Raw genomic sequence first — 11,491 nt, 5'->3', positions numbered from 1 at the left:
TCCCAAGCGGCGACCGACGGACACGAGCGAGCGAGGGCTTCCAGGTCCTTCATCCGGATTGATATGGACCAGGTATTTTCCCAAGGGCCCTGCTTCGTTTCTATGGGACCGTTCCTCAGCATCCACCCTCACTTGTTGCTTGCTGTTCTGCGTCTCCATCCCATCCTCCTTCAGACCCCTCCCCCTCCCCGCCCAGCGCAGCACGAACCATCATCGCAACCACAGCCACGGGCGGGTCCAGCACCCTGGCCCTGCTCGCTGGATGGGCCCCCTTCGAAAATTGTCCGCTGCGAAAATGGCTCACAGCTCGGGGCCCCGAGGCTCGTGACGCGTGGTGCAGATGTTCAAGCACTGACTTTGTCGTTGGGTCTTGTCCTGCCCTGCACGCACGCGGGCCATCTGGCACACCCGCCCGACCGAACCGCGGGAGTCGGAACTGACTGGCAGGCTCGCGCGCACGAGACACGTTCCGCATGTCTCTCGTACGGCCACACCCGCCGCGCCGCCGCCACGGCTGCAAGTGGTCTCATGTGCCATCTGGCGGATCTGATAAGCTCCGGCTCCACCACCCCCATCGCAAGTGGGCAAGCCGTTGGGTCTTATTACGGCATACGCAATGTTTTCTTCCGCGCGCAAGTCTGAATAGACCACCGCAAGTCTGAAGCACAGCCGTTGGCGGCCCCCGCTCTGCTTGCCCATCCCTTTTGCCTCCGTAGTCTGCAGAACTTGGTAGTACGCGCTCGATGTTCCCTGCCTGTCGTGTGCCGGCAAAGGGATCCCGCCTCTCCCAAACCCCTTGCTCATCCGACTCTTCCAGCCGTTGAGCTTTAAAGAAAGCTTGTACCTGAGATGGCGATCTTTGTTGGGCTCGGGTCTTGGCTCTTGAGACGCCCTGGCTGAGACACGTGTTCCCTGGAAATACCACAATTGTCCTGGCCAAGTCGTATGTATGTCGTCCTTGCTGCCCGCCGCTGCGATCCTCGGCCGGGCTTGCCCACGGCTCATAGCTCCGCGTATACTGGTACCACCATTGTCCACCAGCGCTACCCGGCCCAGTAATATCCCTACCGGCCCTTCGGTGCTCTCCTACGCCAGACCCTTCCTCCCCCAGGTTTTCCCTTTGCATTCTCCAAAGTCCTGTCGCGGCCGAGCATCGTCTACCCCGTTTCACATCTCCAACTCTATCGCCGCCGCTCACACCCCATCGACTGTCATCTCGCCTTTACTAGGCCACAGACGGAATTTCGCAACATCCTCTCGTGCCATTTCCAAGATGGGTTCCGTCCCCGACGCAAATGCGCCCACCATCAAGGTGTTCATTGCCGGTGGCTCCTACTGTGGCTTGTCCGCTGCCGCGAACCTGCTCGACCTTGGCCAGGGTCTGTCCCCGCGCATGGCCCAGGAGGCATATGTCCACCACGCCGACCTGCCTCGCGTCAACTGGGACATTACAATTGCCGACGAGAGAGACGGCTTCTGTAAGTCGCCCTGGCTTGCGACCGCGCAAAAGTGCCTGCGATTCTGACTGTCGTTCAATCAGTCCACTTGATCGGGTCGCCGTTGGCCCTTGCAGACTCGGACTACGCAAAGAAGGCCTGGGTCAAGTTCCAGGACCTAGTCGGGTTGCAGGATCCTCAGATCAAGTTTGTCAATGGGGCTGTTACCAGCGTCGACTGCCAGGCCAAGAAGGCAACGACCGTTGACAATGCCACCAAGGAGGCTACCACCCACGAGTACGACTACTTCATTGCCGCCACTGGCCTGAGGAGGGTGTGGCCTGTCGTTCCCCAGTCTCTCACCCGCAAGCAATACCTTCTCGAGGTGGAGGAGCATATCCATGCCGTCACCAACGCCCAGCACGGCGTGGTTGTTGTCGGCGGTGGCGCCGTGGGTATCGAGATGGCCGCGGAGCTCAAGCTCGTCCAGCCCAATGTCAAGGTTACCCTTGTTCATTCGCGAGACAAGCTTCTGTCTTCTGAGGGCCTCTCGGACGAATGCAAGGACAAGGCGCTCGACCTCGTTCGCGAGGCCAACGTGGACGTCTTGATGGGCCACCGCCTCAAGACCACCAACAAGGTCGAGACCCTTGACGGGTCGACGAAGTACGAGATTGAGTTCACAAACGGACACAAGATGTCTGCCAGCCAGGTCATCATGGCTGTCTCCAAGAGCGTCACGACCTCGTCATACCTGCCGGCCACGGCCCTCGATGAGGAGGGCTATGTCAAGATTGAGACCAGGTGAGTAGCTTTTCTCGATTGCCGTTCGTGACAGACGCTCACTATCTGTAGTCTGCGCTTCGAGCCTGGTACGCCCAACCACGAGTACCACTTCTGCTCCGGCGACCTGGCCAAGTTCACGGGCATCAAGCGCTGCGGTGCGGCCATGCACGGCGGTCACTACGTTGCCCAGAACATCCACAAGAGCATCCTGAAGGAGAGATGCGGCCAGGAGCCCACCTTCATGGAGTTCCGCCTGGAGATTCCGCCCATGATCGGCCTCGCCGTCGGCAAGAAGGCGGTAGCATCTGGGCCAGAGGGCACCGTCTTTGGCGAGGACGTGATGCAGTCGTACTTTAGAGACGACCTGGGCTTTACGAGTAAGTTTCGTGCTATCACCCGGTAATGCTTTCACATTGGTACTAACTGTACACCAGTCTGCTGGGACTGGATCGGCCTGGGTGGTCGCAAGCAGGAGAACCTGACGGCATGATTTTGAGCGGATATGAATTAGACTTACGAGACATATTGGGCACGGTAGAACATTCGGCGTTGTTGGATTATGGGAGTCAAATCTACAGTTGGTGGTAAACGGCACCACGATAGCGACACAAGAACAAAAAATAGCAATTGTCCTAGTCATTGAGTTCGGACGCTGTGACGGTTCTTCGGGAACTCTTGTATTCACCTCTGCCATCGGTTGGATGACATACATTTCGTCTTGCGCAACGACAGAGCGTGCTTGGTCCTGTGATTGACCGGTACATTTCAATCCCATTCACATTCACGATGCACATCTGGAAGCAGACTGTCACGGCCAGGCCCAGGCAGCCCTTTCAGCATCCCATCAGAGCATCGTGTATCCAGGCCAAGATAAACTTCGACGAGAGCTTTGTCGCCGAGATGATTCCAATCTTGCAGGCTTCATCTCGCCCGCATCGACCATTTCCCTTCACACCCCCAACTTGTCACGCCCTCCCACCCCCTCTTCCTCTTCCAGGATGCCTACCCTGATCATCGAGGAATGGGTCTGCTACCGTTGCCACTTCAAGATGGAAACCAAGGAGATCACGAAGCCGTGTGTGCGGTCGGGGGCTTGCATGTTGTATCACCCAAAGATGCGCCCGCCATGCAAGTGCGCAGGCAAATGGGAGGAGAAGGTCGTCAAGAGGGTATCACGCTTTCTATGCGCAGAGTGCCTCATGGGGGTGCGGTATCCCATGCCGGGAGACTCTAAAGAAGTGGCGAGATGAGACACCCTGACTCTGCAATTCGAGCTCGGGTGGGCATGGCGTAGCCAGGCGTGGCCAGGCGTAAGTCGGTGAGGTCTATAGGCATCTGGATATTTTACTTGCGACGACTGGGAGTAATTGGGCAGGAAACGACAAGACTCCATTCGTGATGCATCTATGCCCTCTATGTACTCTATAATTGCAAACTCAGACGTCCCGCCTGCGGGCTTGCTCTTCAATGCTCGGGTCCTATAGCCCACGACCCTTCCGCCTATATCACGTTGCCTCTCACTTGCTTGATGTTCTTGACATTGATGTCTCGCCACATCGCCACTGCAACGAGTGCGACTATCAGCACCGATGTCCCGCCCAGAAGCATCATCTTCTGCCCGTCGCCGTACGCCCTTTGGATGGCGATCCGCGCGGGCGACCCCAAGGGGTACGACAGCTGGACGTCAAGCCGGCCGTAGATCTTGTCCAGGTTCTTGAGCTCCGACTCGGGAAGATACTCCCGCAGCTTCCTGGGGAACACGGCCTGCCAGATGGCGGCGGCGACAGTCAGGCCAATGGCCGCACCCAGCGCGGCGAACATCGACTCGACCGCGAGCACGACGGCCACGAACTGGTGCGAAGCCGCCGCCATTGCAGCCGTCTGCTCGCAAATGACGATGGTGCCGCCAGCCACGGCAATGAGAACCTGGCACATGACCAGCCACCCGACGTGGACGTTTGGCTGGCGGAACTTGATCATCAGGCCGACGCCGACGATGAGGAGCGGCACGCCAAAGTACATGGCGAGCCACTTGAAGCGGCCCGTCTTGCGGATCAGAAGCCCGACGACGAGCGCCCAGAGGCACGTGCCGACGCTGTAGACCTGCCCTACGTAGCTCGCCTGCGTGACGGAGAGGCCGTTGACGACTTGCAGGAACGAGTTGAAGTAGGAGTCCCATATGTAGTAGCTGATGAAGCTGACACACGCGAGGATGCAGGCGCCGAAGACGGTGCGGTCCATGAGGAGGCTGTAGGGGATGAACTTGACGGGGGCGTATCGCCACTCCCACAGAGCGAACAGGGCGAGGAGCACAATGCCGGTAACGAGGAAGGAGATTATCATGGGCGAGTGCCAACCCAGCTCCTGGCGCGAGTAGATGTTGAATGGCAAGAGGAAGAGAGCCAGCCCAATAGAGAGCAGCAGCACGCCAACAAGGTCGAACTCTCGCGCGTAGTACGCGAAAGTCTGCGACGGCCCTTGGTCATGTTTCCTGTTGGGAATGAGGCCCTGTCGCTTGGCCTTGTGGTAATTCTGCATGAACAGGAAATACAGCGGCAAGGTGATGATTGGCGTGACGATCGCAAAAGTCCCAAAGCCCCAACGAAAGCCGGGTCCGTTGAGGAATGCCTCGGAGATCGGCCCCGACAGCCACGCCGTGATTATGTACGGGGAGCTCGAGTACGCAAACACGAGGCCCCGGTTCTTCAGGGACGAGGTATCGGCAATGAATATGCTGAGGCAGTAGTCGAGGCCGTTGAAGCCCACCCAGTAGAACACCTGCGCAGCCGCGTACGTCTCAATGTTTCGACAGACAGCCATGACGGCAAGGCCTAGAGTGGTGAGGATGATGGACAGGAGGTAGCCCTGTGGCCTGCCAAAAACGTCGAGGATCTTGGCGAGGGTGAGCTTGAACACTCCGCCGATGATCTGGCTCATGAGGGTGACGGTCGGGGTGAGCGAGTGCTGCTGGAAGGCAGAGGTGACCCAGGGCGTGAGGGAGCTTGTGGCGCCCTGCTGGGTGGTGTTGACGAAGTAGATGACCCAGATCATGATATAGGCTGCGACCAGCGCCGTCTGTGTCCATACTGTTGTCGTGGCTTCGATGCTCTGCACTCCAGCCTGTAGATGTTGGCCATCGAGAAGGCGTTCCTCCTCGTCGTGCTGACCATCGCTGTCACTGCTGTAGTTGCCAGGGCTGGATATCTGGCGCTGGTTGACTCGAGCCGCGGGTTTATCAGAATCTGACAAGATGGCGCCATAAGACCTGCCGTCCGCCTTGGACAGGACTGGGGCGTCTTCGTGGCTCATTGTGAGAAATGTGCCTGGGGTTTGTGGCCCCGAGGGCTGGGGTAGGGGTGAGGCCTGTGTTGCAGATGCTACGAAGATGAGGTTGAAAGCGGGACCTTCCAGGCGAGATCGATGAGGGACAGGCGAGGCAGTGTCAGTTTCGGCAGGGTGACCAACTACCGCCGAGACTGTTTCAGTTGGGCAATATCAGGTACCGCTACCCGCGACTATGGCTGAGCGCTCGAAGCAGGATGCATGCAATGAAAGAGCCACTACCTCATGTCAACACCTCGGTGCTGCTTGGATGCCTTCACCGTCTCGTTGCGCTTCGAGGTTGGTCGCTTGGAGGCGCTGGCGTGGCAGTCTCTCGGCGGCTTCAGGGGTATGCGAGTCGTGCTGTCAATTGGTGGCACTGGGCGAATTTCTGGGCTTCAGGGACTGCGACAGCCCTGGTCTCACCCAAAGACCGCGGGAACTCGCATTGCTCAGGCGGCAAAGGACGGGCAGCAAAACACTTCACTGCATAGTCTCGCACGGCAGGCATCGTGAATGAACCCGTCTCGCCGGCCCTCCCCCCCCCCCCCCAACCTTGGTGGGGTGCTGCCCAACATCGTTAGCGACCACCTGGCCAACAAGCGTGCCTGTGCCCATGGTCGTCGACTCTCTCTCTTGCGCCGTTGTCGGACCGCAAAGCCGGCCGGGAAGCACGTCCAGCAGGGACCATTGTGGAGTCGCGGTTTTTGTGCTGCGGCTGCCGTCGGTGTACCGAGTACAGTACGTTGGTGGTGCTTATCAGATGCCAGCAGGATTGCATGGAAGGGGGCCGCGCTGGCCCGTGCGCCAGTAGCGGTACGTACCAGCCCAGCAAATTCGATTCACAACAAGGTTATCAGATCCGACGCGGTGCGCCACCACCCAACAACGTGCCAAAAGGCAGGCGCCATCGGGGCCCCCAAAACCAATGTCACGGAAGGCACGCATGGCAAGGGCCAGGGCTACTAATTCTCCGGGCGTTGGGGGCGCACAACAGCAGTTACGGAATATTCTGTCTCCAACACTTTATTCCATCTCGTCTTGCGTGCGTAGCACGAGGCACCGGCCACTTGGACGAACCGTTTCCTAACGCCGCAGCTGGCATCGTCGTCCCCGTCACAGCCGCCCAGGACGAAAGCGCACCGGCTAATCGGCCGGCGCAGGCTTCACTTTGCCCACGCGCGCGGTTTTCGGCCCCTCCGTCAATGAGGGAAATTTTGCTCCTGGTCGAGGGGCATCTCTCTGCCGTCGGCTGCACTTCTTTGTACTTGTACCTGTACCTGTACCTTCTGCGCCTGGTCGCTCGCTTCCTTTGAACCCCGGTCGATGCTCCACAGTCGGAGGTGGCCCTTGGTGGTGCCGGGGACGGGGGGCGTGTCGAGGGCGTGCGTCCATGGACGAAAACGCATCGGCCGACATGACGACCGCGCGGAGCGCCGCATGGATTCCAAGTCGCATCGCCCATGCTGGCCCCGTCGGACTTGCAGCATCTAGCAACTTCTTTCCTCCGAGGCCCCTCGATGAGGTCTTGCGTGATCGGGGCTCGCTTGCGGGCTGATCTAAACCCCCGAGGGGTCGGCGATCCTCTCCCCTCTGTCCAGCGGAGGATCCAGCGGGCTGGCACACCGGAGCGCCCCGTCGTAGACCCTTGAGTCTGCCTCTGGGTGTAGCTACCTATACTGGATACGTAGGTACGAAAGCGCCACGCCACAAGATGAGGTCACAGCAGAGACCTGGGACAAAGCTCGTGGTGGTGCTGGTGGAGGTTGTAGAGGTAGGGTAGCTTCGGCTGTCACGACGGCGCCTCGTCAACACTGCGTCTTCAGTCGACAAGTCCTCCTCTCCCACCAATTGGTTCGAGAGTCGTCCAACACTTCCATCGTGCATTGACGTTGCTTCCGAGGACAGCTACATCCTGCATAATGACTGCTCCCCTGGTGATCCAGCTGGCGTCTCTGTCGGCCGACGAGACCGTCCTCAAGCTGCCTCATCCGTACCTCACCGAGTACGCCATCCAGCAAGCCAGCCGGAACGAGGCTCCCTTTTACCGGCTTCAAGAAAAGCCCAGCACCTCCCGGACACAGCTCCCCAGCAAGCTCGGCAACCCTGCCGTGGCCTTCTCGGAGCCCGCGCACCTCAAGTCGAGCGAGCTTCCTCCCGCTTCCAACAACAGCGCCTGGGCCCGCGCGAGGCGATCGCCATGCTCGACGGTCGTCTGGGACGGAGCTGAGGCGCCCTCGCTGGCGCAAGCTTGGCTCCTTCTCTACTTCCTCTTTACCGTCCGCCCGGCCGAGGAGCTGCTCCGCCTCGAGCTCAAGGGCCAGAATGCCTCGACTCTGGCCCAGCAGCTGACGGATGTCCTGCTCGCCATCGAGCACCCGCTTCCGGCGCGCGAGAAGAAAGTCCCCTCCACCAAGACCGACGAGAGCGTCGTCGTCGCTCTTCGAAGCACCTTCTGGCAAGGCGCCGGCTCGCCCTTTGGCCCGCGCCCCGTCTGGTGCCCCGACGAGTCGCCCAAGTCGCTCTCGGGCCCGAATCCTCTGGCTTCTTACCCTCTCACGCCTCTACAACACACAATCACAGTCGCCTCAGCCGGTGATCCCCAAGATCCCGAGCGCTACCAGCAGACATGGCACCCCGTCCGGCCCGCCAAGCCCGCGCCCGGAGCCGTCGTGTACAGCCGCTGGATCCCCCATCTCAAGGAGACCTTCTCCATGGTCTCGCTCGACTGGGAGGACCCAGAGCACCTGAGGCTGTTCCACGAGTGGCAGAACGACCCTCGCGTCTCGCAGGGGTGGAACGAGTCCGGCACGGTGGAGCACCATCGCCAGTACCTGCGCAACATACACGAGGATCCTCACCAGCTCGCCATCCTGGCCAAGTGGGACGACACCTACTTTGCCTACTTTGAGGTGTACTGGGCCAAGGTACGTGCAGCTTCATCCCCTCTTATTCCGTTTCCTACCAAAGCCTGCCGTGGAGTGAGACGCTGACCTGACACCCCCGTGCGCAGGAGGACCGCCTGGGCGGATACTACGACGCCGAGGACTTTGACCGCGGCCGCCACTCCCTCGTCGGCGACGTGCGCTTCCGCGGGCCTCACCGCGTGTCCGCCTGGTGGAGCAGCCTCATGCACTACCTCTTCCTCGACGACCCCCGCACCATGTACGTCGTCGGCGAGCCCAAGGACACCAACTCGACCGTCGTCATGTACGACCTCATCCACGGCTTCGGCCTCGACAAGTTTGTCGACCTGCCCCACAAGCGGAGCGCCTTTGTGCGCTGCCCCCGCGGCAGGTTCTTCCAGCTGTGCCCACTGGCCGAGAATGAGAAGGCGGTGGGAGGCATGAGGATCGGGCTGGTGCCGAAGCTGTGAGGAGTCGACAGGGCAGAGCGGGACAGTGGCATTGTCTTGGGTACATATGTGTGTTGTTCCGGGCGGGCTTTCAAGAAGCATTTATTTCATCATGATGAGATGAGCTTCGTCACTACATACATGTCGTAACGTCTTACAAAACGGTCGTGTTGAGAATAGTCAGAAAATTGGTAACTCTGTTGCCAAGGTCTCTTTATACCCAGTCTCGTCTAAGCTTTTTGCTCGTGGTCCGACAGCGAGGGACCACCTCATGCCCAAAGTACGCGTTTCTATGCACAGCCGTTTAATAACAAATCACAACAACCCCGCTTCGATCACAACTTGGCCGTCTTAGCCCGCCGGTGCAGCATCTCGTCGCCCAGCTTGGCCATCTCAAACTTGCGGACCTTGCCGCTGCCCGTGAGGGGCACGTCGCCCGGCACGCCGTCCTCGCCGAGCCAGAAGACGTGCGTCGGCGACTTGTGCTTGCCGAGCTGCGTGCGCACCCAGTCGCGCAGCTCGGCGTCGCTGGGCCGCGCGCTGTTCTCCGTACGCTCCACGAAGGCGCCCACCACCTCGCCGTAGTGCTTGTCCTTGAGGCCGACGACGACGGCGCGGGACACAGATGGGTGGGCCATGAGGCGCTCCTCGATTTCGAGAGGGTAGATGTTTTCGCCGCCTGATTTTGTCAGCACCGGGTTCCTTCACGAGGGACGTGGAATACCACAGCTATGAGGGTTCTTACCTCGGATGATGATGTCCTTGAAGCGGCCTGTGATGGTGCAGTAACCATTCTCGTCAAAGACTGCCTCATCGCCAGTGTGAAGCCACAGCACGCCTGCTGCGTCTCGAACCATGACCTCGTTGGTCTTCTCAGAGTTGTTCCAGTAGCCGGCCTGCAGCTGGTAGCCCGCCATGCAAAGCTCGCCTCTCGTTCCGACGGGTACGATGTTGCCGTCCCGGTCGACAATCTTGGCCTGGGCGTGCGGCATGACGGTGCCGACGGTCGTGAGTCTCGTGTCCATCGCGTCGTCGGTGAAGGCGTTGAAGCACGTCGGCGACGCCTCGGTCAGGCCGTAGCTGCTCGTGAACTCGGACATGCCAAAGCGATTGACCAGCAGCTCCATGAGATACCGAGGAACTGGAGCGCCGGCGATGATTCCCGTTCGCAGCCTTTCGCAGCTGAAGCCGGCTGGAAACTCAGCCTGGAAGAGTGAGTCGAACATGGCCGGGACGCCGTGTACTGCTGTGCAGCCCTCGTCGGAGATTGCTCGCAGCGTGGAGGGGATGTCAAAGACCTCGGCTGGGTAGACAATCTTGCCGCCATGGGTGACAATGGCCAGCAAGCCTAGGACAAGACCGAAACAGTGGAAGAGTGGTGGCGGGCAGCAGAGGATGTCTTCGGAAGTGAGGCGCATCCTGTCGCCAATGAACCGCGAGTTGTTGACCAGATTGCTGGTGCATTGTCAGTTTTCATATATTCCTAGTGTCAGCTCATCCGGGCCTTCCACTTACTGATGCGTGAGCATGGCGGCTTTGGGCATGCCTGTCGTTCCACTCGTAAACTGCAGGTTGACCACCTGGTGAGGCAGCACCCGCCTCATTGCCCGATACAGCCGGTCGTGGTTCTTGCGACCACTTGCCCGGGTAAGATCATCGTACGTCGTGTATCCGCTTGACTCGCCGCGCAGTATGAACACCTGAGGCCCCTTTCCCTCGCTCTTCTTGCCCCTGAGCTCAGCCAGCAGCTTTGTGTTGTCGAGCTTCCCAATCGTCTTGGTTGTGAAAAACACCTTGCAGTCGGAAAACTCGATGCCGTACATGGCCTCGGTGGGCGTGTAGGTGTTGTTGAGGATGACGAGGACCGCGCCTATCTTGGCCACGGCGAAGAAGACGGCCGCGTATTGCTCGCAGTTGCCTGCCATGATGCCAACGCGATCGCCGACGCCGATGCCCATGTCGAGGAGGGCCTGGGCGAGCGAGGAGCTTTGCTGGTTGAGGTCGCTGTAGGTCCAGCGGGCTCCCGTCCAAGGGATGACGATGCACTCGTGGGTTCCATGCTGGTATGTCTGCAGCTCGAGGAGCTCGCCGAGGGTGAGGTCGACAAGAGGAGGGTCGACAGGGCCGTGGACGAGAGAAAGGCGTTGTGTCGCAGGGACAGTGCTGTCCTCGTCCTGGTGCCGGATGGACGGTGTCGTCGGTTCCGTGGCCATGCTCGGACTGCCGCACCGGTTCAGGGCAACGCCTGCCGGGAAGGTGTATATTTACCTTACGGAGTGATGGGTCTGTTGTCGGATGATCTGCCGTGCAGACGCTTTTAGCAGCGGGACGTCTATATGCGGTGCGGGCAATGTGTCTGCAGAGCAAGTCCAAGCGAAAGAAGCAGTCACGATGGACTGACTGCCAATGGCCTCCAACTACGTAGCAGTATGGGGTCCTTTGATCCAGGATAGGCCGGACAGCAGCATGAGGCCAAGACCCGCAAGGTGTGAGCGGCGGTACAGGCTCAAAGATGGCCTCGTCCTTAGCAATGGAGGCAACTTAGGCGCTGTATGGGTACTGTATGATGCAAGAGGCGAGCGTCCAATGGTGA

General features: G+C 59.8%; 4 protein-coding genes across 4 annotated transcripts; 2 read left to right on the top strand and 2 right to left on the bottom strand.

Moving 5' to 3' along the window:
- Positions 1-1,273: 1,273 nt before the first annotated feature.
- On the top strand, positions 1,274-2,712 carry PLICBS_002363 (uncharacterized protein; the record flags this gene model as incomplete). The annotated part of the gene is made up of 4 exons (XM_018322015.2): positions 1,274-1,478; positions 1,541-2,240; positions 2,292-2,599; positions 2,657-2,712. The coding sequence occupies 4 exons, from the start codon at positions 1,274-1,276 to the stop codon at positions 2,710-2,712; spliced, it is 1,269 nt and encodes a 422-aa protein (XP_018179495.2).
- A 1,010-nt stretch (positions 2,713-3,722) lies between these two features.
- Positions 3,723-5,531, bottom strand: PLICBS_002362 (uncharacterized protein; the record flags this gene model as incomplete). Its single annotated transcript, XM_018322014.2, has 1 exon — positions 3,723-5,531. One exon carries the CDS (start codon positions 5,529-5,531, stop codon positions 3,723-3,725), a length of 1,809 nt encoding a protein of 602 aa, XP_018179494.2.
- A 1,934-nt stretch (positions 5,532-7,465) lies between these two features.
- On the top strand, positions 7,466-8,919 carry PLICBS_002361 (putative O-acetyltransferase sat14; the record flags this gene model as incomplete). The annotated part of the gene is made up of 2 exons (XM_018322013.2): positions 7,466-8,470; positions 8,557-8,919. 2 exons carry the CDS (start codon positions 7,466-7,468, stop codon positions 8,917-8,919), a joined length of 1,368 nt encoding a protein of 455 aa, XP_018179493.2.
- A 314-nt stretch (positions 8,920-9,233) lies between these two features.
- On the bottom strand, positions 9,234-11,111 carry PLICBS_002360 (putative NRPS-like protein biosynthetic cluster; the record flags this gene model as incomplete). Its single annotated transcript, XM_018322012.2, has 3 exons — positions 9,234-9,577; positions 9,644-10,353; positions 10,414-11,111. The coding sequence occupies 3 exons, from the start codon at positions 11,109-11,111 to the stop codon at positions 9,234-9,236; spliced, it is 1,752 nt and encodes a 583-aa protein (XP_018179492.2).
- Positions 11,112-11,491: the final 380 nt, after the last annotated feature.

This window comes from Purpureocillium lilacinum (genome assembly GCF_023168085.1).
Source record: "Purpureocillium lilacinum CBS 284.36 DNA, scaffold_2, whole genome shotgun sequence".
In the NCBI taxonomy this organism is placed as follows: Eukaryota; Fungi; Ascomycota; class Sordariomycetes; order Hypocreales; family Ophiocordycipitaceae; genus Purpureocillium; species Purpureocillium lilacinum.
The sequence above is the reverse complement of the archived record's forward strand: the minus strand, read 5'-3'. Positions and strand labels throughout refer to the sequence as shown.